At 43.6% G+C, this 26,157-nt stretch overlaps 1 protein-coding gene across 3 annotated transcripts in view; it reads right to left on the reverse strand.

Moving 5' to 3' along the window:
* The window catches only part of DYRK1A (dual specificity tyrosine phosphorylation regulated kinase 1A), a 73,964-nt gene that overhangs the window by 6,869 nt on the left and 40,938 nt on the right, over positions 1 to 26,157 (reverse strand). For 2 of the 3 annotated variants that reach the window (XM_062488188.1, XM_062488190.1), the window contains exons 1-5: positions 14,910 to 15,123; positions 5,180 to 5,313; positions 4,047 to 4,235; positions 3,230 to 3,377; positions 831 to 1,117 (exon numbers count right to left, since the gene is read on the reverse strand). In XM_062488188.1, coding sequence (XP_062344172.1) covers positions 831 to 1,117; positions 3,230 to 3,377; positions 4,047 to 4,235; positions 5,180 to 5,313; positions 14,910 to 15,042 — 891 coding nt within the window. In that variant the 5' untranslated portion in view covers positions 15,043 to 15,123. Of the gene's footprint in view, positions 1 to 830; positions 1,118 to 3,229; positions 3,378 to 4,046; positions 4,236 to 5,179; positions 5,314 to 14,909; positions 15,124 to 26,157 lie in introns of those variants that run through there. The other variant, XM_062488187.1, reaches the window with a different exon arrangement.

The raw sequence follows: 26,157 nt of genomic DNA on the forward strand, positions 1-26,157 counted from the left end.
CCTGGTGTCTTCCTTCAGCCCTTCCTTTGAGTTTGTAGCAGAGTTCTTTTATTAATCTAAATCTCTGTCTCATTGCTGCTTTCAATACAATATTCCATATTCTGATCCACTCTTCCTAAATTTATTCTGGGAAGAAGCAATGGGGTGCTACCAGCCAATGCCAGCTCCTCAAGAGATATTTGGGGCACTTTTGGTGAAGTTAGTCCATGAATTCCTGAATTCTTTTCCTAAAGATCCAATCTACCGTGTCTCTAATCAAGAACAGAGGACGTGCTAAAGCAACACTAATGGAAAGAGGAATATAGATGGAATAAAATAATAATAATAAAAGAAATTTTTTATTAATTTATCTTTACTTAAATTTTTGTTTTAGTTATTAGCACTGCAGATTTCTACAATCAAGTGCTGATACATCCTCCACTGACACGGCACAAGAACACAGCCAAGGAGAAATAGAAAAACATGGCAAGTTTACCACATGGCGGATTTTTATCTACCATAATAGATAAAGGAAGGCACTAAAGGAAGCGGTGGGTTGTTAAATTATTCAAAATAAGATGTGGCACTCTTGGACTTTGTTTAGTGGTGAATGTGGGGCTGCTGTTTCAGAGCTGGACTTGATCTTAAAAATCTTTTCCCACCTTGACAATTCCGGGATTCTGACACTCATATTTAAAGCTCTTGTGGATCTCTATCAAAAATTGAGTTATTGTTCTAAAACCACCATGAACGAAGCTTCAATGGAGCTAGATGAGTATCATGACATAAAAATCCTGCATTTTTCAGCAGCGCAAACCAGAATTTTCACCCATCTTCCCCTCCAAACTCACCCTCTGCCCAAGCTGACACGAACTGCCAAAATCCACAATCTTGATGGCGCTCCTTTTGGGGTTGCAGAGCAGGATGTTCTCTGGTTTTAGGTCACAGTGAATGATGCTGAGCTCGGGGGTGGCCAGGAAGAGCAGGGCCGTGCACATCTGCTGCGCGAATTTGCGCGTCAGGTTGAGGGACACGCCGCGGAAGTTGGTGTTCCTCAGCAGGTCGTACAGGTTGTAGGACAGCATCTCAAACACCAAGCACAGGTGGTTCCTGAACATGAAGTGACGCTTCAAATGCACTGGGGAAAAGGGGAAAAGATCATTAATAGAGGCAGAGAATGAATGATAGGTTAATTACAGCACAGCTTGTAGGAAGGAGGACCATCAATAAAGTAACAGAGCGTCGTTTTTCTGCCCTGGTCCCGTGGGATTGACAAAATATTTCTGCCATGCTTGGAGGGCAAGAGGATATTTTCACATCCTCAGGTGCATCTCAGTAAAACTGGAAAATCTTGGGGGGAAAAAAAATTGTGAAAAAATTCCTCTGTGAAAATCTTTGCGAACTGGGAATCTTGCGAAATCTTAAATACTTTAATCAATGTGTAGGAATCCGAGTGCTGAGTAAAATAAAATCACTGGGGTTTTTCATGTGTTATTTGCAAAATATTTCTGCCATGTCTGGGCTACAGAGGGATATCTTACACATCCTTGGGTGCAAAAATTTGTGAAATTTTTAAAATACTTTATTCAGCGTGTAGGAAGTTGACTGCTGAGTCAAATAAGAGCATCGTGTCTTTTCCTGGTTCTGTGGGATTTCCAAAATATTTCTGCCTTGCTTGGAGGACAAGAGGACATTTTCACACCCCTGGGTGCACCTCAGTAAAACTGGAAAATCTTGGGAAAGCTTTTAAATACTTTAATCAATGTGTAGGAAGCCGAGTGCTGAGGAAAAAGAAAAGCATTGGGGTTTTTTGTATGTTATTTACAAAATATTTCTGCCATGCTTGACATTTTCATATACTCAGGTGCATCTCAGTAAAACTGGCAATCTTTGGGGGGAAAAAAATTGTGAAAAAATTTCTTTGTGAAAATCTTTGCGAACTGGGAATCTTGTGAAATCTTTTAAATATTTTAATTGATGTGTAGGAAGTTGAGTGCTGAGTAAAATAAAATCACCGGGGTTTTTCAAGGATCTGTGGTATTTCCAAAATATTTCTGCCATGCTTGGAGGACAAGAGGACATTTTCACATCCTCAGGTGCACCTCAGTAAAACTGGAAAATCTTGGGAAAACTTTTAAATACTTTAATCAATGTGTAGGAAGCCGAGTGCTGAGTAAAAGAAAAGCATTGGGGTTTTTCATGTGTTATTTGCAAAATATTTCTGCCATGTCTGGGCTACAGAGGGATATCTTACACATCCTTGGGTGCAAAAATTTGTGAAATCTTTTAAATACTTTATTCAGTGTGTAGGAAGGTGAGTGTTGAGTACAATAAGAGCATCGTGTTTTTTCCTGGTTCTGTGGGATTTCCAAAATATTTCTGCCTTGCTTGGAGGACAAGAGGACATTTTCACATCCTCAGGTGCACCTCAGTAAAGCTGAATTAACCAAAAACTTGTGAAGGGATATATTATCAAAATAAGTTATCACTCCTTTACATTTACAGAGGAAATATTTAATTGTGAGAATAATTTAAAATACACAATGACATCACTGCAATTTATGAGCTGATTATTTCAATTAATAAAACTGATCAATATCCTCAAGGAACTGCATTCATTTCCCTCAGGAACAATCTCAGTTTATAAAAGAAACCAATCCAAGATTTTTTTTTTCATTAAATAAGTGGAATATTCATCACATTCCTCTGTTCACAGGCCAGCAGGGTTTGTCATTGTCAAACCTTCAGGCTGCCACAAGAAAACTGAAACAGGAAAAACATTTCAGAGAAAAAGCAACACACTCTTCTTTCTGGCATAATAAAATCTTGAATATGAGCACCATAAGAATTTGGAGTTTTAATTAAGGTGGACTTTTGGTCAGCTTGGTGTCCATGGATTTGTCTTCTCCATTATCCAGTTCCTGTGCACTCTATTTATAACTCACCTGAGATGGCACATTTTGCTCCCATCCTGGTGCCATTTCCTGCCACACATCCTTCTCCAAATTCCTGTTCTCTCACCTTTGGGATTCTCTCACCATTCCATGTCCTGCTGGGCTTCCCACACTTGATTGCAACTCCTCCCCACACCTCCTGAGCTCACTGGACCCACCAGTTCCACAGGAACCACCAAACATCATCACAAATATTCCACAATAGATTTGGAAATCAGCTGAAAGCAGCCTAAGCTCTACAGCAAGACCTAAACCATTCATAATAAAATAACAATGAGGAGTAATTAATTCAATACCTATGTAGTACTTCATCTCAGTGTCATGTTTGTTCATCAGCTCGAGCAGTCTCACTTCAATCTGGGCCTGGTTTAGGAAAGCCTTCTTGTTTTTGATGATTTTGATGGCCACCCACTCCTGCTCCACTCGGTCATAAGCCTTCACAACCTGCAAGAGAAGCCAAAACCATCAGGGAAATCCAATTTCCAAAACCCACCCAAACTCCCTTCTTCACTTTTCGCAATTCAGAATTCTCCTTTTTAATTCTATTTCTTCTGATGATACAACAATAAAGCTGCAACTGATTTGGTGATGTTTGTTGCAATAATGTCACTTTATATGCAAATAAAATGATCTAAACCAACATTGTAAAAGGACTGGTAAATCTGAGAAAAACTAAGGACTACAAAATGAAAGCTCCATCCTCCTCCCAGCCTTGGCTAAAACTGCAACCAATCAAAACTACTGCTGCTAATGACATTTATAAGAGGTATGATCCAGCACTAATGATTGTTCTAATTTAAAAATGCAATTCAAATTAAAAACCTAACTCAAACTAAAAACCTAACCGAAACCAAAAACCAAACTCAAAATTGTCAACAGATGGCAAAAGGTGGAGGATTTCTCATAGTAAAATGCAACACACACTGAAATATAATTAAATGTTTCCTGTAGTAACGTGAAATAGCACAAAATACGAGTGTCTGAACAGGCACTCAGGATGACAGGAGTGAGGAAAAAAAAAAGAGTTTGAATTTCAAAATGAAGCAGCAATAGCACTTCAAATTAAATACAAGTGATCCACAGAAATTACACAAATCCACAAGGAGCCATTACCTGTCCAAAGGATCCTTTGCCTATTAAAGAGTCGATTTCATAGCGGTCCATCCACTTCTCCCCATTTTTCACAATGTAGTCGTAGTTGTCATCATCATAACCATCATTGTAAACTTTCCTCTCCTTTTTGTGACTGGAATCATCTCCCTGGCCCTGCTGATGCCGCCGTTTTTTTTTTGCATAGTAAACCTGGAGGGGAAAAGGAGCTTCCTTAAGAGCCCTGCTTAGCACAGCAGCTCAAGAAAGAGGAAAATCAACTTTTATTCAGCATCCTATGGTTTTAAAGTGGAAAAACCAAGTGGAAAACCAAGTGGAAAACCTAGCAATCCTCTTCTCCTATTGCTGTGATTGAAGTCAGGTCATTATTCCAAAGGAAAGTCTTGAAAAACTGAAGACCTGGGAAAGCAGAGCTAAAGAAATGTACTAACACTAATAAATAATAACACTGACAAATGTACTAACACTAATAAAGAATAACTCTGATAAATGTACTGACACAATAAAGAATAATAATAACACTGATAAATGTAGTAACACCAATCTCTGGAGTTCACAAGGACCAAAGGAACAGAAACATCCCAGCACACTGTGCACAAAGTAAAACTCAAAATGCTAACTAGGCTGGAAACAACAATTGCCACTTGATCTTCCCACAACATTGATTAATGAATTCCAAGGAAACCATTAATCACCGTAAGAATCCATTCACATTCCCTTTAATTCTCAAAAGTTTTTAACTAACTGATGCTTTCCTGTATTAATCTCAACAACTTTTTATTTTCCATTTGTCAGTACTATTTAATTCAATCATTTATGGAAAGCACTTCAGCATTTTTCTTAAAAGCTCTTAGTAATAAAGTTTTACTGAGCTCAAAGTGCGCTTGTGCCACTCATGTCTCCTTGTCCTGCCAGCTCAAGGTTTGTTTATAAAGCAAGAGAAAATAAAACCCCAGATAAAAGATTTCCTGTGTGCTGGACAGAAAGCAGGACCATGACAGCCATGACCTCAAACAAGACCTGAGGAAAAAACTCAATTCTCTGGATCTCTTGATGAGATTATTCATAGAAAATCCATTTAAATCATGTATTGTAACAAACATCAAGGTCACATTAAAGACAGCTGCAGGCATTACCTCATTAATATGCTTGTATGTTTTGATCAAATCTACGGAGAGTTTCCTCAATGGAGCAGTGGCTGGATCACGAAAAGTTTGGGGCATTCGCCTCTGGAATGGGAATATGGCAGAAATTAGAACAAAACCAGGAATTTAATGGTATGATTACTACATCAAATTGTGAAATTCCTCAGAGAAATGAGCTATTTAAATGCAGCAGGGTTTTTTTTGAAACTGGCGGTGAAACAAACCCATACCCAGTTTAGTTACTTCTTGATATATTAAGAATTTTTAAATAAACATTAAGAACCTTTCAAAAATGAGTAAATTCCAAGATTCCTACCTCTCCTCCCACTACGCCCAACAGGTTTAGTCTGAATCTTTTCTGACAACAAAGACTCTCCTCCATCACTCCTCCTCCTCAGCACAGACACATGAACTGTCACCATATTTAAGGTACAGCTCCAAAGGAACTTCACATGAAATTCCTTTGGAAGTTCACAGGAACTGCTGGAGAACTGGGCCAGCTCACCACATTCAACTGCATTTAATCCCAAATAAAAACAAAATCCAGGACCACCTCCAAGGAGGACAAAGCACCTCCAAAGGCTGTGTCCAGCACTGTCCGACAAGCTCTGGGAATTCTGTCCCACCCAGCCAGAGTCTGATGGGGACTTTGGAGAGTGACTGATCCCTCAGCCTGCTCCTACCTCCATCCCAGAGCACAGGGCACAGGGCTGTGTCCAGGTGGCTCTGGAATATCCCCAGGGAGGAGACTCCAGCCCCTCTCTGGGCTCTGCTCAGGGCTGGACACTGCCCAGGGCAGAAGTTGTGCCTCCTGTGCAGGGGGAATTGCTGGGCTCAGTCCCTGCCCGTGGCTCTGGGGCCATTGCTGGGCCCTGGAGCAGAGCCTGGGACTGCTCTGCCCTCCCTGCACACGGGGACAGACAGACAGGGACAGCCAGGGACAGCCAGGGACAGACAGCCAGGGACAGACAGACACCAGGGACGGGCAGGGCTCAGCCCCTCCCAGCTGGGGCTCCTCTCCAGGCTGAGCAGCCCCAGCTCCCTCAGCCTTTCCTGGGCACGGAGATGCTCCAGGCCCTTGCTGAGCTCCAGGAGCTCCTGTCCCTGCTGTGCTGAGGAGCCAGAGCTGGGCACAGCAGCCCAGAGGCGCCTCCAGGGCTGGGCACAGGGGCAGGATCACCCCTGACCTGTGGGAATGCTCATCCCAGTGCCCCCCAGGACACCCCTGGACACTCTGCTGGCTCAGGGACAGCTCGGTGTCCCTCAGGTCACCCCCAAGCCTGAGCTGCTGCCTGGGGTTGTTCCCCTCCAGGTGCAGGACAGAAAACCTCAGGGTGAGTTTAAGCAATTCCATTGGAGAAAAGCTTGTTCCATGTATGTTTCCCATCATATTACTGAACTAATAAATGAGTTATTAAGCGGAGGTGTCCAAGGAAAGTCTGGAGGTGGCACTCAGTGCTATGGGCTGGGGACAAGGTGGCCATGGGGCACAGCTGGGATTCATCTTGGAGATCTTTCCCAATGTGAAAGATCCTGGAATTGTGTGATATGAACCTGAAAAGGCAGAATTCACCTTCTGTCACTGAAGAGTTTGTCATTACCAAGTCTACCTGCTTTTTCAATTTTTATAGGATAACTTAATACTTATAATGGTTGCTGTACAAATAATTTCTCCCCTCAATGACAAAATAAAAAGAATCACATCAAAGCGACCCAAAAAAGGTCTCAAAGAAAGAAATTAGAGAGAGTTTGTGCTTCTGAAACTGGACCTGCACTGAGGTACTCGAGGGACCACCCTAGGAAGCCAAACTCTCATTCTCTTGCTGTGTGGGCAGGAGAAAAGACATTAATTCTATTTTATTACAAGTACAAGCACTTTGTAAACATCAAGAAACTGTTTGAAAGTTTCCCAAACAAACTATTGCACATTTACAAAACATTTTTGGTTCTTCCTTTCATCTGGCAAACAAATGTAGCCCATGAAATAAACCCCACCTAAAGGGGATCTTTTGGTTCTCTCCCACAGCACTGAGCAGCAGCAAGTCCTGATCCAGATGTTAAAGCATCTCCAAATCCAAATATTGCCTTCAAATTCCTTAAATCTGCCTGGAAGAAGGAACTGGAATATGGGAACACTGGTGGGTTTTGCTGGCGAAAGAAAGCAGGATGTGGCAGAGGAATATTAGGAATATTGGCAGGGCCCAGTCTCTGAACTGGGCTGGATGATCAGCACAGGGACTTGATTTTTAAAGGGAAAAGTCTCAATGTGGAAGAATTCCATAGTTCAGACCAACCATTCCCACAAAAAAATTGCTCTAATTTGGAAAGGGAGTTTGTATGACAAGTCTTCATGATTATTTTCTAATCTATAAGTCAAATTTGCTTGCTTACTTATAAAATAAATAAGCAAAATAAAAAGCCTGGTGAAAAAAAAAATAATATCGGGTTATCAGATAATAATATCACCATCCAAAATTTTTAAACAATGTAAATTCTGCAGCTACTGCAGCCAGTCCCTTATTTAGAGGGCATTTTGACAGTCACACATTCCTGAGCACACTCTTGAACATGTATGAACTTTTCCACAGGTTCTGGTTTGCTCCCCTGGGTTCATAAAGTTTTGGGTGGATTTTTTTTCCTCTCACTTTTATATTGTGAAATTTGTAATATTCCCTTCTTTTTCCAAGAGAGATTCTTTCTTCCTGATGATGGAAGACCATGCAACAGAGCAATTATCTATTTTATACAACAACACTCTCCAATCCTTTAGTGTTGGGGTTACTCTGATTTCTGTCTTGGATTCAAGGAATGCTCAACCACCAAAAAAAAGGGGGAAAGAAAAGGGGAAAGAGAAGGAAAATTCCCATTTCACAAGCTTCAGTCTCTATCTGGTGGCCAGACAGCAACACTGCAAGCTCAGAACTCCCTAAAACCAGAACACAAATCAAAGAGATGCTGCATCTCAGGTCTGAGAGACAAGAAACTACCTTAATTACAATTTATAATTGAAATTAAATAATAAGGAAATACACACAGAAAAGGCCCCATTAATGTGTCCTAAACACGTTGGTGACAAAGCACATTTTATGGGAACTGTGACTTTTAACTCAGACGTGCTGTTTGAACTCCCAGCCTTTGTGGATAGAACACACAACAGATTTCTCTCTTTATGGACATCTTCTTTTTTGTCCAAACAGATGGCATTGTTCTTTCTAAAATTATTTTTGATTCTGGAGAACCCTGAGCTGTTTATGGGATGCTTCAATTCAGTTGTTTTGGGTTTTTTTTAAAAGAAAAATCCACCACCATCCACATTCATTAAAAGAAGAAAGAAAAAAAAAAAGATAAATTCAGCTTGTGTATAGCACATGTTCCACTTCACAAACAGAATAAATAATGAAGATTTTGTTGTGTCAGGGCAACTTTTAGCAAAAATTCCAAGTGTAACTGTTTAATTGACCTGCATGGCCACACTGATGACAGAGGCTGCTGAAGTTAAACCATCATTAAGAACAACGTTGATCAGGTAGTGGGAATATCTGAATTAAGATTTTTAAACTGGTGCTGCAGCATGAACTTGGCAATAATCCTGATGTGATAATAAAATCTCTGGCCAAGATGTGGTCAGTAAAACCTCGAATCATGCAGAGTGATCTTAGATAAACAGAGATAAAAAGGTGTTTAACAGTCAGCCTGACCTTCCCATGCCAGGTGTTTCACAAAGCTGAACTGCTGGAATTTGTTACCAAAATCTCACCTCAGCTCCTTTATCAGGTCAATCAATTTTCTAACAATTTTGTAATTAAATGAAAAGAGTTTCAGGCAATGTGAGCGTCCACGAAATAAACAGAGCAGCAAAAAAGAAAAGAAACTTTGAAGCTGTGACAACTTTTGTCTTATCTTTTATTCTCATCAGGCTGCGTGGAACTCACAAGATGGAACCAGTTAAAACTGGACAGAGAAATATGAATTTATTACCACTACAGGAGAAAGATCCCAGAGATCCCAAGTTTGCTGTTCTCTCTGGGCCATGTGCTCCCACACTTCCCTGAAACTGAAGCACTCAGCAGCCACAGCCAAGAGCAGGACCCCGTCCTGCCAGCACTATTTGGGAAATTAAAGACTTAAAAAATAACTCCTGAAGGAAAAAAAAAAAATTAAAAAGACAGAGCTGGAAGCTTTTAACAGTAATTTAAAACCTCATAAATAAGTGAACAACAAAACAATCTGGCTGGTCTTGGAGTATTTTCCTAGAATTCTTTGATCCTTGTCAGTGATGGGTTTGGGGACCACAGCCAGAAAGCAGTAAGTGCAAGAGAAAATTACATAAATAATCTTTTAAGAGCAACTTATGTCTGATTATTTATATTACTTACATGTAACATAAATACAAAGATTTGATATAATTTTAACATAAATTTTTGTTATTGTTTCCTAACCTTTAATCCGCAGCTGTGAATGATTCCCCAAAAACCAGAATATGGCCTGCAAGCCACTACAACCCCAAATCCAAGCAGGACAGAGCAGGAATAAAAGCAATAAATTCACATTCCAAACCCAGCTTCCCTTTCTCTGGTTAGGAATTAAAATCATTCCAGGAACCTGAACCAGACACTCCATTAAAGAAAAAAAAAAAAAAAAAAAAAAAAAGAGTCAGTCTGCAGCAAAGACACAAAAATAACTCGCAAGAGCTGATATCAGCAGGTAATTGCTGAAGCTCAGGGAGCTCGTGGCTAGGATGGGATTTTTGGGAAGAGTTTTCCCGCTGCTGCCAGCAGAGGGGGGCTGGAGCTCGGGAAAAACTCCGCTGGAATTCCAGCAGCGCAGAACTGGGAGAAAAAATCCAAAGGACATCCAAAATCCTGGCACTCAGCGGCCGGGGGCTCACACCGAACTGGGAACTGCCAGGGCAGCGAAGGGGCTTTGGGGCACCCTAAAAAAAGTCACTTCAGGGGTCCTAAATGAGTTACTTTAATGGTACCTAAATGAGCTACTTTTAGAGGCCCTAAATGAGTTACTTTTAGGGTAATTCAATGAGTTACTTTTAGGGTACCCAAAGAAGTTGCTTTAAGGGTACCCAAATGGGGTATTTTGGGGCACCCGAAAATTAATTTTAGGGGACCTAAAATGAGTTACTTTAATGGTACCTAAATGAGTTACTTTAATGGTACCTAAATGAGTTACTTTTAGGGCACCCAAAATGGGGTGTTTTAGGGAACTCTAAGGGTTTACTTTTAGAACATCCAAATGGGGTGTTTTGGGGCACCAAAGAAAGTAATTTTAGGGGACCCAAATGAGTTAGAATCCCTAAATAAATACCCATAATAAGTTACTTTTAGGGCACTCAAATGGGTGTTATTAGGGCATCCAAGGAGGTTATTTTAGGGCACCCTAATAGTTTACTTTTATGGCACCCAAATGGGGTATTTTGGGGCACCCAAAAATTAATTGTAAGGGATCTAAATGAATTAGAGTCCCTAAATGAGTTACTTTTGGGGTACCCAAATAAGTTACTTTTAGGGCACTCAAAGGGATGTTTTTAGGGCATCTAAGGAGTTATTTTTAGGGCATCCTAATAGTTTACTTTTATGGCACCCAAATGGGGTATTTTGGGGCACCCAAAAATTAATTGTAGGGGATCTAAATGAATTAGAGTCCCTAAATGAGTTACTTTAATGGTACCTAAATGAGTTACTTTTAGGGCACCCAAAATGGGGTGTTTTAGGGAACTCTAAGGGTTTACTTTTAGGACATCCAAATGGGGTATTTTGGGGCACCCAAAAATTAATTGTAGGGGACCTAAATGAATTAGAGTCCCTAAATGAGTTACTTTTGGGGTACCCAAATAAGTCAAAGGGGTGTTTTTAGGGCATCCAAGGAGGTTATTTTAGGGCATCCTAATAGTTTACTTTTATGGCACCCAAGTGTGGTGTTTTGGGGCACCCAAAAATTAATTTTAGGGGACCTAAATGAGTTACTTTCAGAGTCCCTAAATGAGTTACTTTTAGGGCACCCAAAGTAGTTACTTTTAAGGCACTCACATGGGCTGTTTTAGGGCACCCAATGTGGTTGTTTTAGGACACCCTAAGAGTTTAGTTCTAGGGCACCCAAATAAGTTATTTTTAGGGCACAAGAAGAGGTTATTTTAGGGCACCCTAACAGTTTTCTTTTATGGCACACAAATGGGGAATTTTGGGGCACCCAAAGAAGTTACTTTTAGGGCACCCAATTAGATTACTTTTAGGGCACACTAAGAAATTGGTTTTAGGGCACCCAATAAGGTTACTTTTAGGGCACCCTAATATTTTACTTTTAGGGCACCCAAGCAGATTATTGTAGGGTACCCAAGCAGTTTGGTTTGAGGGCACCCAAACAGTTCCTTTTAGGCTGTGGAAACCTGTGGCTCCCAAGCTGTCCCAGTGGTCCAGGCTGCTGATGTAAGGAAATTGCAGGAGACTGAAGCTCCTAAACCCAACCTGTGTCTCTCTGACTGGATGGGAGCCACTGCACTGGAAGGATCCAACCTTAAAGGATCAAACTTCCTGAATCTGCCTGAAATCACCTTTTTCCTCCTCCTGTTTTTATGGATATATCAAGGTCAAGCTATCAAGGCTTCTCCAACAGCCAATTCCTTTTGCTGCATATTAAAAACAGGATTTTCTAGAAGATAAATATTGGAGAAAAGGAGGCTCCGGGGGGACCTTGTGGCTCTGCACAACTCCCTGACAGGAGGGGACAGCCAGGGGGGGTCGGGCTCTGCTCCAGGGAACAGGGACAGGAGCAGAGGGAACGGCTTCAGGCTGGGCCAGGGCAGGCTCAGCTGGGACAGCAGCAGGAATTTCCCCATGGAAAGGGTGCTCAAGGATTGGGAAGAGCTGCCCAGGGAGGTTTGCAGTGCCCATCCCTGCAGGTGTCACCTGGACGTGGCACTCAGTGCTCTGGGCTGGGGACAAGGTGGCCGTGGGGCACAGCTGGGATTCATCTTGGAGACTTTTTCCAACCTAAATCATCCTGGAATTCTGTGATATGAACTTGCAAAGGCACAAGTCACCTCTGTGGCCAAAGAGAGTTTGCCATTTTTAAAGGCTGGTCTGTGCTAGAAGCTCTACAAGGAGATGACAAAGAGAACAAGTGGTGGGACTCCAGCAGAGGAATGAAACAACCACCCAAAGTTGGCTCCAACAATGCTCTCTGCAAGGCTCCTTTCCAGAACTGGCATTTACAGGACAGAACTGCTTTCACCAAGACCAGAGAGAAACAAGAGACAGCATATTCATGGCAATACCTTGAATGAAAAGGATTCCTGTAGGAATGTCATAAGGAAAGATCTGTAACATGCAGGGATCAATGGGACACAAACCCTCCAGATGTTTGCAGATCCCATCTGGAGAGAAAAGCACAAACCCTTCCACCAGAGAGGTCAAGGTTTTTATAAGCAAGGAAGTTACTTTTTAATCAAGATGAACCAGAGCTGTAAAAGGGCGACCCAAAAGAAAGAACAAGGAATTTATTCTGAAGAGAGACCAGGCCCAGAGCAGATGATCTGAGCCAGCAGCAGGAAGATCTCAGCTGGATCTGGCTGTGCAGATAAAAGCAGAAATGCAGTGCAAAGACAAAAAGCCTTTGAGAGTCTCCACAGAGGCTCACATAGAACCTCCACTCCAAGCAGGAGCCTGGTGAGGAGAACTCCTGGGGGGACTGGGTGATGGGAGAAGCACAAGAACTCAAGGGAGGAAAGAGGCAGGGAATGCAAGTAGTCAGTCAGAGACTTCAGAAAGCTGGTCACCATCAAAGCCAAGAACACTGATTCTACAAAACTGTGTTGGTGGTGCAAAGACAGCTTGTTTGCCATGGCCAAGGTGGCCAGCTGATTATTTCCTCACATGGATCATGTCCGTACAACCTAAAATTCCTGGAGTTTGCTTCTGAAGTGCCTTGAAAGGATTCAGGCGCAACTTTTCTTGACTGACCAGCCTCATTGTAGAAGTTCTGGAAGACCTTTAACCTAAAAAAGCTCACATAAAATGCCTCTGTAGATCCTCCAGGTAAATATTATTATACAGGAGATTTTCTCTTCCTCCTGGCTGGCCCTCAGGAAAGGAATCCCACCCTTGGCCAGCTCCATTCACTTTGCTCCAGGCACTGGAGATCTCCAAATCCTGGCACCCAACATCCTGGCTGTTCTCATCCCCTCTAATCCTTCCCTCCTCCTGCCCAAGTGTCTTCCCACAGCACCAGAGCATCTCTTGATGCTTCTGGAGACTTTTCCACCTAAAACATCTTGAGCCTCAAACACATTTCATCTCCATTCCCTTTAGTGAAACATTCCTCATCAGTCTGCACCAAATGTTCAAATTCTGACTTACAGGCTTTGTTAGAACCCATCTGCCCTTATGTTTCCACAACTGGGATGTGGAATTTTAAAAACTCAACAGAATTCCCACCTATCCAGAGAAACAGCAGCTCTTGTGACTCCTGGCACACTGAGTTAGGGAGCTATTTCAGCAGTCCTACCTACTCAAATAAAAGATATTTTATGCAATCTTCTGTATTCCAAATACACCAACCAGTGACTCTGCACTGCAAAACTGTCCGTCAGGATAAGGCATAAAGCAATCAGATGCTAACAAACAGGACAAAAATTTAAAATATAGTTATTATTTTAAGAAGAGCTTGTCACAGTTCTCTACTTGGCCAATCATTCTCTCCCCTTATTTTAAAAAATGTTACAAGTAGAATATATATATATATATAGAATATTTTGAAATATACTGTTGTATATTAACTTCATCCTTACAGACTTGGGTGTTAATTAGTTTAAAAAAAAAAACCCTAGAAGAATAAATGCCCTGATCCTGTAATTTATGGTTGTAAATTATATAATTCCAGAAGTTTACAGAACTCTTCGAGAACTTATTTTGAAGTTATAGAAGTTATAGTATGTACATATATATACATATGGATATGCATATACATATACATAAATGTGTGTGTGTATGTATGTATGTATATAATTAAAATATTTTGAAGAATACTGTTGTATATCAAGTCCATCCTTACACAGCTGAGAGCTAATTAGTTTAAAAAAAAAAAAACACCACCAAAAAAACCCCCACAAGAATAAATGCCCTGCTCCTGTAATTTATGGTTGCAAATTATATAATTCCAGAAGTTTAGAGACCACTTTGAGACCTTATTTTGAAGTTATAGAATGTATACATATATATATATATATATATATAAATTCATGTATGTATGTATATAATTAAAGTATTTTGAAGTATACTGTTGTATATTAAGTCCATCCTTACAGAACTGGGAGTTAATTAGTTAAAAACAAGCAACCAAAACCCCACGAGAATAAATGCCCTGATCCTGTAACTTCTGGTTGTACAGTGCAGGGATGGAGAGGGTGTTTCACAAGGGTTTAGAGCGACAGGACATAGGGGGAGTGACCCTAAACTGAAGGAGAGCAGGGTTAGATGGGATATTGGGAATTGCTCCCTGGGAAGGTGGGGAGGAGCTGGGATGGAATTGCCAGATTTGCTGTGGCTGCCCCTGGAATGTTCAGTTCCAGGTTGGACACTGGGGCTGGGAGCAGACTGGGACGGTGGGAGGTGTCCCTGCCATGTGGAACCCCACCTTTCAAGATCCCTTCCAACCCAAATTACCTCACGAGTGCGCGTTCCAAGAGCCCCAGATGCAGCAGGAGCTGTGCCCCGTACCTGGTTTGTCAGTGGGATTGGCTGCTCGAGCTGCTCAGCGTAGGACAGGGCCGAGACCTGCTGGTCACTGATGCTCTGCTGCCGCCGGTCACTGTACTGCTGATGAGAATGGGACATCTGTCCAGCCATCTGAAGGCCAGCAGCATGGAATGAAAACGATGGTGCAAGCCGAACGGACGAAGGTTTGCATGCTGAAGTCTCTCCTCCTGCAAAGACAAGGTCAGGGTTAAGCAGCTCATGGGTTGGAAATCTCCACCCGCGTTCAGACCGGAGCCCGTGGGCGCCCAGCGGCTGCCGCACACGGGAGATTCCGGAGGGAGGGATCCCGGAATGGCCCTCGTAGAAAGGTTATGTGCAGGGCTGGACACGAAAGCTGGACAGGGAATGCTCACAAGGACAAAGGGGAACGGCCTTAGGCTGAGACAGGGCGGGGCTGGATGGGATATTGGGCAGGAATTGCTCCCTGGGAGGGTGGGCGCGTCCTGGCTCAGAATCCCCGGAGAAGCTGCGGCTGCCCCTGGACTCTTGGAAGTGTCCGAGGCCAGGCTGGAGCAAGCTGGTCTGCTGGAAGGAGTCCCTGACCATCCAAACTCGATCTTTAAAGGTCCCTTCCAACCCAAACCATTCTGGGACTCTAATCCTGAGCATCCTTCTTCTCACATCTCCACCTGGCTGTCATAAGTGAGTCAGAATTTGACAGGGGTTATTCCAAACACACAAGTTTTGTGTATGGGTTCCACAAAAGCCAGAGAAACACACAAGCTCTGCCTTTCAGGGTTGCTCCCAGCAACCTCCTGGACTAACTGTACCAATGGAAAATCCAATGTCCAGCTCATCTTTGTTCGGGGATAAGGTTTAGAGGTGATGATGGTGGTGTTGGGATGATGGTGGGACTGGGATGATCCCAAAGGGCTCTTCCAACCCTGGTGATTCTGTGAATCCCTGATTCCCTGTCCTCTGTGTTTATGGCTCCCTACAAAGCTCAGCAAACAAAGAGCAGCTGCAATATGAAAGCAAAATTATCAGTAAAGATTAAATTTAGAAGGAAGGTGTTAAACAGCCAAGCACCTGACCAGCAATGGGAAATCCCCACTTCCTTTTACAGCACAAACACTGCAAGAAAATACAAGCAGTAGAACACAGTAGGTGAGAACAGCCAAGATTTGGCTTTCTTAAAAATAACTCTGTCAAAAGAATATTAAAATATTAAAACTGATACTGCACCATTGACTCAACGCCTATCAGGGCAACACAGAAGGACTGCATGGATGAAATCAAACACCATTTTACATTGATTATCTTAAAATATTAACCATGTTAAGGTAACATTGCTCAGAAAATTACTTTTCACTGTTCTACAAAATGCCCATTAAAAACTGAGAATCAGAGTTAATCTTTCATCTTGATAACTCGGTGGATTCAGCGAACTTTTCCTTTTCAAGATTCACTGAACACTCCCGTAAGAATGGCTGAGCATATGTAAGACATCATCCAGTATCTCTACTTTTTGCTCTTTTAATTTCTGAAGTTCTGCTTAACCTGAAAAAAAATCATAATCTCACTTAGCAACATCATGGTGACTGAAGTAAAAGTCAAAACAATATTTAAATCAGAGAGTCAAAAATACCACTAATTCTGAAGTGTAGAGCCAGTTACTTTCCAAGGTTTAAATCTTGTATTTTCTTACCCCAGGCCATAGGTTTCCAATAGATACCTGGCCAATTATATAACTTAATAAAAGCAAATTTTATTTTTAAAAATTCTGCCCTCCCATGTGTTCCGAAAAAAGTATAAAAAGCTCAAATATGTAAACCCAAAAATTCTGGCACTGTGGGGTTCTCATTAACTTCAGAGGATCTTCTGATACGTCAAAAATCACAACAAATCTGAGGACAGACTGAGTCATGCACCACACACATTGAAAATAAAGTAAAAAAGAAAAGTACAAGAGTGTTAAAAGTATAATTATCCCACAAAACAACAGTTGTAATTTGATGTTCTGGTTTGGCTTCAAACTTTCAGCTTTCAAATACTTGTAGACCCTTTCCTCCCAAGCCCACCTGCACCCAAATCCACGAATTTTAATTGTTCAGTTTAAAGTATTTTTGAGATTTGCCGTTTGCGACTGACAAAGAGGTCCCTGTTGGCTTGGAGGGGAGTCCCAAACCAAACGGGATACCGCAAATCCAAACCGTGTCCAACAAGAAACCTTTAAACCAGAAACACAAATGGCTTCACAGCACATCTCAGCAAAAGGGACAGGATAAGAGCCTGAGCAGCCCGATGACGCGGAGGATGACAAGAGACGGATGGGACTCGGAAAACTCATCCCGGTGCTCCCATCCTAAATGGAAAAGCTCCGAAACGGGAGCGACCTCACCCATGTCAGCGATCAGCAGCAGCCACCTGGCTCAGAAGTTTGGGACCTGCAAGCACAAGGATCAGCAGAAGGAATTCCATCGCTCCAAGTTGTCCCTGTGAGTGCTCACAGCCCTGGGCTGGAAGCAGCCCTGGCCACCAGCACAAACAAGTCACGCTCAGCTGCGGGCCCTGATGGAATCCCTGCCTTGCCACATCCCAGACTCTGCTCCTGACACCTGCAATCCTATCCCAGGACATCTAACCCCAAGACAGCACTCCTAGAAACACTCGGTGACACACCAGGAACAAAGGAGGGGGGGAAAGAAGGACTGGTTAGAATAGAAATCTTGACCTCCTTTAGTTTTAGGTCGAGGAGTTGCTCCAGAAATAGGGACATTCCTGCACAGCCATTAACTGAGGCTCACAAAGCCTCTGATGACTCTGAGATTGGTTTTTGGCTCATCTGGAGAGCTCCAGACACCCAAAAAAAATCAGGGATCTGCTGACCACCAGGGCAGGACTAAAATCTGCTGGCACTTACTGCCACAGCACTTCCAGAGGACAGAAATATCTGAGAACAAGGTGTAGTCAATCATCAATTTTCCTCTTTAACCACTAGGAGCTCAAGTGATCACACCTTGTAAAGCACCTTGGGAAGAAAACCAAGGAAAAAACCCCAAAACATATGACAAGTTCTCTAAGCATGAAGTACATTAATGGAAAAGATTATGGATTTGGAGTGGGTAGAATTATCTTACAAATAGGCCTTACCTAATGTTAGTTCAGGGGAGGCATAAAAATACCCACCTTGATGTGTATTTGCACTCAAAAGAGGCTCACAGCTCAGAACTCTCTGAAAATAGACACAATGCAAAAATGGATTCCCTCATAAAGGAGAAGGTTTATTTCTTAAAGCATCATCTCAACACCGTGGAAGAAGTTCAAGAATATATTTATTTATTTGGCAAAGATGGAAAATACTTTTGTCATTCAAAATAGCTGTGTTTTAAATGGATTATTTTTTTAATGGATGTTTTGGGGACTCCTCATTGCTGGAAGTGTCCAAGGTCAGGCTGGATGAGGCTGTGAGCAAGCTGGGACGGTGGAAGTTATCCCTGCCCATGGCAGGGGGTGCAACTGGATGATTTTAAGGTCCCTTTCAATCCAAACCATCCTGTGATTTTATGATTTTTCCAAGCTACAGAGAAATTGTTAACTCCAGCCATAAGAAATATTTGAGACTGTGATTATTGAGGAGTCTATAAATGAACTACAATTGGTGTAATATTGGAAAAGTTGGTGCAAAATTTTTGCACAGATTTTTAAGAACTCAATGCAGATTCAATTTCCTACCTCATCCATTTGAGATCCTGTTATTTCCATTTTGACATCAGACCACATAACTCATTTAGACATTAAACCTCCCCCCCAAAAAAAAGTATTTCTGGTGGTAAAACACATCTCTGGCCCTCTCCTTTCAACTACAGTGAGGCACAAACACTCACTGACTGATGGGGAAGAGCTGCAGGTGAGGGAGTGATCCCAAGAGTGGATCATCAATCCAGAAAAAAATCAGTGGATTGTAGCCAAAGCCCAAGTGGCCACAGGACTGGGCAACCTCCAAAGGTCTCTTCTAGCCTCAATGTTTCCATATTTCTGTGTCACAAAAGGCAGCACAAAGTGATATTTCTCTCTGGATCAGGAGTTGTTAGAGTAGCTCCTCTGTTGGGTGGGACTGCACCTGAAAATCCCAACAGTAATTCCAAGGTTTCTTTGCATTCCTGTCACCCAGCTCTACTTAAAGATCTACTTTGCTTCTCAAGGTATCTTTGTGACTCTCTTTGTGCCCCTGTCACACTTCTACCTAAGTGTTCTATTCAGGTGCATTCACAGTGAAAGATAAAAAAGGAGGCAAAGTCAAACAAAAGTCATTACAGCATTAAAAAAATGACATTTCCTTAATATGCCTTCCTACTTCTCACCTCCCAACTAAAAATTAGCCCCCAGAAAGGACCAGAGACAGTTTGGACCCTGTGAGTGATGCAAATCTGTCTTCAGGATTGACAAAAGCGTCTCCCAGCAGATCTTGGTTCCATGACATGATGAAGAGCTATCTTGCTGATAACAGAACCTTGGCAACAGCCTTAAAAACACTTCCCTGCCTGCGGATTGTTGTGCGAGATGAAGCAGGTAGAAGCATTTCATACCTCTAAAAGTTTAAATGCAGGAATTCCCCAAGTTTGGAAGCATCCAAGGCCATGTGGGACAGGGCTTGGAGCAACCTGGGATAGTGGGAGGTGTGTCCCTGCCCATGGCAGAGGGTGAAATTAAGATGAACCAGGCTGCAGTGTGAAACTTCCTCTGCACAATTCATTTGCCATTCTTTTTGCCTTGCTAGAACTTTTCTTCCTTTTCTTCAACGTTTTCCCTCCTAAGATCATTGCTTTGACCTGAAATGTTTTGAGCTTCTTTCCCAGCCTTTCCCTTCCATCCCACCCTCCCTTTCCATGTTTGGGTTGTTCAGCCATGTGCAGATATTCCCTCTGTTCCTTCTCAGGGATATGCTGGCAGCCGAGTGAGAACCTGCCAGAAAACACGACCAGAGAATGGAAGTGTGAAGTGTCTCGTTCCCCACCAAGGGTGTTCTCCTTCCTACACTGAGAGTTCAAGAGCTTGTGGGGCCACACCACAGAACAAGCACAGTTCTTACAGTGCAGGACACATTCAGACTTTAAATCTTTTTATTTCCAACCCCTGCTAAGCCAAAACAAGTGAAGGCAAACGCCTCTTGTTGCTTTTTCTGTGTTTAGAATAGTGATGGGAAGGCAGCCCAATGTCCACTCTAAGAAAATCCTGTGTTAGCTGAGGAACTGTACAATCCTCTTCCTTCATAGAAGATTTTTTTTTAAGTTAATTGTTTTGCAGAGTTCTGGTCAACTTGGTTTTTCCAAATCTTTGCTTGGAAAAGCTCTGAGCATCCATGAGCATTGTGACTGAAGAGTGTCTGGAAAAGGGAGCCAGATCCCTGCACTGCTCTAATACCCAGCCACCTCCGAGTGCATCAGCACATCCTAAAACAGAGAGCAATCAGCAACAAGCACTTGTACCTGAGAACACCCTGTTCAAATAAACCCACCCTGAAGATGAGTTAGACCTACCAGAGTTCCTCCTGAGCATCACAAATGTCAGCCACCAGGAACTGGAGAGTTTAGAACAATCATCTTTCAGGCAATAAGCAAATGCCAACCTGAACTCTGAGTGAACTTCTGCAGCCCTGCTCTGCCCATTGTCCCCGTGCACGGGGTTTGGAGTGGCTGCATGAGAACATGGGGGTACAGGGACCTCACTCTGCTTGGTCTGGAGTGGGAAAAGCTGAGAGAACCCAGGCAAAAGCTGGGAGAACTCAGGGAACAAAGGGAAATTACCTGCGGCAGCTACCGGAGAACAATCCCGTTATAAATATCCCACACAAGTTCCTCCTCGGGAAGAACTTTATTATTGTGGGGGAATTATTAAGAATGGCTGCTTCAAAAGTTATCCTACAATAACTATTCAACTTCCAACTTCCCTGTACAGAAATGCCAAACGCTGCTTTCCCCCCAGGCAGAATGGAGCCCTAAACTTAGAAACAAGCCTGCTCTCCAACCCCATTCATGGGCCAGCACACCCACGGATTCCCCTGCTCCTGCTCTCCCCTACTGGCCAGAGCTGCAGGGAGGTCACAGTGCTCAGGAGGTGACATCAAAACCCTGGCTGCCATCTTTTCCCAGCCTGGAGGAAAAACCAGGCCAAGAGCAGGTTCGTGAACTGTTCTGCCACTGCTGAGCCTGTCTTGGCTGGTTTCTTCCCTGGATGAACTGCAGCAGGAGGTGGACGTTGGGCAGGACTTGTGGTCTGTGGCTTTTGTGCAATCAGAGGACACCAATTCCCTTTCCTGGAGAAAAACTGGGGCTCAGACCTGTCACAGGGAAAGACTGTGGGAAATATCTTCCACTAAAAAAGGACGCTTCAAAAATCTGGTACCAGAAGGACTGAACTCCACTGCTCATTGTAATTCTCCCACTACAAGAGAAAGAAGTTTCTAAAACTCATTTAATCCACTGGCAACACAGTATATAAATCTGTGTTTCATTAACTTATAAATATGACTTTGAGTACACTCCGGAGAATCTTAGAACTGAGAAAATGTTGTGAAAAGTGAAACCATTTTTTATTAATAAATGAAGCCCAAGATTGCCAAAATTCTCAGCTAAAACCTACGGGGAACACAAGCACTTCGAGCTTTCAAAGTCCAAACCGAGCTTTGTGAGACCTCTGCTTTTCCATTTCTGCCCTGGTGAAGCAGCTGCTGGAAAGCACAGCTAAAACCCACCTGGAATTCCACAAGGAAACAGGGACAGGCCTACAAAGAGCTCAATGGACTGAAAACCCACTAAAATGAAGAGAGAACTGTGGCCAGAAATTAGGAAAGCTCAGAAACCTTCCCCAGCTTTAATTCTGTGCCTCCATGTCAATAAGTTATGATTCTGTTTAGCTCCATGAATGCCCTGTTTGTTTTAGGGGGCAGAATGGAAGCAGCGCTCACTGAATAGGTGGCCTTACAATAGATCTTTTTAATTTCATTGTGTTTAACATAATATCCCTTGCCACCCTTCAGACTGTGCTCCAAATAAAATTATTCTTGCCTGCATATAGATTCTATAGAGCGGTCATTGTTTTTGCATGCTTGGAATTCACAAACAATCATTTCCTTCTGTAGAATTCTGGACTTTCTCCTGTCCTGCAGAAAAACGGCGACACGTGGGATAAACACAAAAGGGCTCCATAATTTAAGTTTCTGTACATTTGGGACTTTGCAAAGACAAGGGACACATCCTAGCAGGTAAATCTCTGTTTTGCAGAGCTCCACAGATGAGCAGCTTTACAGGTTAGGTAAAAAAAGCTCCTTTAGGACGCACTGCCCTCATGTGATCCTCCAGGAGAGGACATCCCAGGATTTAGGGAGGAAACAACTGTACACACACCACCAGAGTTGTTAGTGAAGCTTTTCCCCTTTTCTACTACAGTTCAAGTTCTTCCCAAGTTTTCCTGCCACACTGGAACTCTGTCCAATGCCCCAGGAGCACCGGTCAAACCCAAGCACTTTGGCTGATGATTCACCCCAGCGTGCATTTATTTATTTATTTAATGACAAATGAGTGAGTGAAACAGCATCTCTGCAGTCAATAATTTATTATTGAATGTTTAATAACCTGGACTTCAAGAAGAGGCCTAACATTTGCTTTAAAACTGACAAATAAAAATGATCCAAATCCTCCTTTTCCACAGGTCTCCATGCTGGTGAAAATGTGCCAAGGTTGAGGTTCCAAGGCTTCTTTTTTCTCTCTCCCTACAAATTAATCTGCAATTTATGATTTTATGCAATTATTCTAAGGCTTCTAAGTTTTCTAATTGAATGAAAAGCCTGCTATTAAAAATAAGGAACATAAAGGAGAGGGGGAAATGGAGATAAAACTTTTTTATGGTCATGATGAAAGTTCAAAGAATCACAGAAACAATAATGTTGGAAAAAACCTCCAAGATCATCACGTCCAACCTCTGACGGAACAAACACAACAGCTCTTAAAGCAGAAATAAAGACTGAAGTGTGAATACTGTTCCTAACACAGGTTTTCCAGTAATTACTTAATTCCAATTATCTCTGCATCTTTCATCCTGCTGAAAGATCCACACCTCAGTTCCGAGTGAAAACCACAAGGGCAAACAGAAAACAGAAAGTTCTGTCAAATTCAGTAAAAAAGGAGAAAAATTTCTTATAAACCACTCTAACCTCCTAATACAGCAGAAATGTAGTGACACAAAGTTTAAATTGGCACGATTTTATCCCCTATAACATTCTATAAAAGAATCTCTAAACTTACTCTTCAAGCAAACTCCAAGTGCACACAATTTTTATTAAATCTAAGTTTTTGGTTCTAGAAATCACTATGTTTCTCTATGAAAATGTTGGCTTTATCCAAAAGAAACGAAATTTCCCTCTGCTGAACTTGAAGTTTTCTAAAGGGCTTAGGAAACAATCAAAAAATTAAAATTCCACCACAGTAAAAATCAGATTTAACCAAAAATCTGCTGGTGACAGGAATTCCCACCATTACTAGCTAGCAACTGCCAGGTGGTATCAAAGCACAGATACATATTGATACTTATGCTAAAGAGAAGGGGGGGGGGGAAAGAAAAATAGCATGGAATGTAGCTGGATTTACTCAGTTAAACAACTCATTAACCTTACAGTCAGTTTTAGTGAGTTGGAAGGAGAGAATGTGAGCAGTTATGGAAATCCAGGAATTGGACACTAAGGAAGACAGAAAGAGGGAGCGAGGAACAAGACTGAAGAATAAAGTAATCCTCGACTGAACAGGGGAAAAAGCAGGGAAAGGAAAAAACCTGATGCAGATTGAAGCAGCAGAATGTATTTTAAGATCAGGTTCCCCAATATTCTTAGGCAGGAATTATATTTAGGACAGAAAAAAAACAAACCCAGGACTCAACTTAGAGCTGAGGAAGGGCTTGGTTTTTGGTGTGGGGGTTTTTGTGTCAGGGGGATGTGAATGCACCAATTTTGAAAGGTGAGTGTGCGTGTGTGTGTTCCAGAAATAGATTTTAAGGAATAATCAGATTCACATCCTGATCTCGGACAGCGAGAAGGGGCAAGCTGTGACAGAGTCCCACAGCCTTGCTTTTCTGCAGGAAGCTGGCTACTTTAGAGCACTTCATTAAAAAAAAAAATTAAAATAATAAATGGGGGGGGGGGTAAATGGGAGGAAATAACAGCCAGGTGGAGAAGCGGGTGCCCCATGGCCGACGGGGCTCGGGGCGGCCCGTTCGGAGCTGCCAGCCGGGAGGGCCGCTCTGTCCGTGAGGGCCGCTCCGCCCGGGAGCGCCGCTCCGTCCGTGAGGGCCGCTCTGCACGGGAGCGCCGCTCTGTCCGTGAGGGCCGCTCCGCCCGGGAGCGCCGCTCTGTCCGTGAGGGCCGCTCCGCCCGGGAGCGCCGCTCCGCCCGTGAGGGCCGCTCTGCCCGGGAGCGCCGCTCTGTCCGTGAGGGCCGCTCCGTCCGTGAGGGCCGCTCTGCACGGGAGCGCCGCTCCGCCCGTGAGGGCCGCTCCGCCCGGGAGCGCCGCTCTGGCCGCTCTCGCACCGCGCACGCCCGCGCGCCGCTCGTGAGGGAGAAGCCGATCCCGGCCCATCCCCGGCTGCCGCAGCGCGCCCCAGCAACAGCGCCTCATTAGCATAGCCCACCCCGGGCCGCGCCTCGCCATTGGCCCGCAGAGCCGCGGCGCCGGCCAATGGCGGCGCGCTATGCAAATGCGGGCGCGCAGTTGCCAGGGCAGAGCTGGCGCGCGGCGGCCAATGGGCGCGGGCTCCATAAACAAGGAGCGCGATTGAGCTTTGTCACATTCGCCGGGCGCTGTTAACACTTTGCGGTGTAGGGAGAAATTAGCTCCGTCTCCCGAGGATCAGGCTCATGTTCTACATTTCACCCCCACAGCAAGGGCAGGGCTGCGCAGCCATGATACACGGGATTTACGGATAAACGCGCCCGCGTTAGGATTTCGCCTTGCCCTGCTCCGGGACGCCTTCTCCAGGGTTGGGATGCGAAAGATTCCCCCAACGCTGCCGGGTGGCAGCGAACCCGGCTGGAATTCTTCCCGGGGCTTTAAAAAGCTCTGAAGTTCCCTGTCACTGCCTTCCTTAGGCAGGTCACCTCCTAAAATTACTGTGTCAGGCTACTCCTGTCCTTCCTTTTTTTTTCCTTTCCTTTTTCCCAAGGATCTGAATTTATGTTTCACTGGTTTGGGTTTAACCCTAAAGACACAATATCTATTATTATTATTATTATTATTATTATTATTAATATTATTATTAGCATCACCCCCCTCTCCCCGACAGATTTTAAACAAATGAAATTTCAGCTCTGCTAACGACTGAACGTGAGCCAAACTGAAGCATCCTACGAGAAATAAGCAGATGATTATATTTTTTTTTTCTTTAAAGAAAAAAACATTATCTGACAGCATACTGGTGTCTCAGTGCCTGTGACGGTGTGAATCCATCACTGACCAGCCCCGCTCGCAGGGCTGCTGGGGAGATCCCCTTCCTTCCCACGCGCAGGGGGGATGCGGATGTGGAATGTGGAAAACCGGCGGCTGGAAATGCAAAGAGTGACAGACACACTTACTCTGGAAAGCCCCCGGCTGTCCCTGCAGCAGCAGCAGCCCTGTCCCCTCTCTCTACGCCGTGGCGGCCGCAGCGATGCCGGGCATGTTTTACTGCACTTTGCCGAGCCCGGCAGCGATGTGCCAGCGCCGCTGCGAGTCACTCACCTGCCGAGGGGGTGGGGGGTGCTTCCTGTTCTCCGGGGCTCCGCCAAGGTGCCACCGGACAGGGGACGAGGTGCCACCCGGCAGGGGACAGCGCACGGAGCCCGCGGAGCACCTGCGAACGGCCAAAGGGATGATCCGTGTTCTCCAGGGGTCCCGAGGACAGCCCAACTTTTCAGAGCTGCAGCGGGGAATCCGATTCTACCGAGCGCCCAAAATGTCAGTTCCAACAGAACTTAAAAGTTTTCCCGGCTCCCTCATTCAACGACTCCATTTTGGCAATGAAACTACTGAAATACCTCCTTGCATTGCCCTGAAACACCAGCAGCTACCTCTGAAACTCCTGAAATCTGTGTCCCCAAAACACCAGCAGCTACCTCTGAAACTCCTGAAATCTGTGTCCCCAAAGCACCAGCAGCTACCTCTGAAACTCCTGAAATCTGTGTCCCCAAAACACCAGCAGCTACCTCTGAAACTCCTGAAATCTGTGTCCCCAAAGCACCAG

The sequence above is a fragment of the Cinclus cinclus genome, chromosome 2, assembly GCF_963662255.1.
Source record: "Cinclus cinclus chromosome 2, bCinCin1.1, whole genome shotgun sequence".
Classification (NCBI taxonomy): domain Eukaryota; kingdom Metazoa; phylum Chordata; class Aves; order Passeriformes; family Cinclidae; genus Cinclus; species Cinclus cinclus.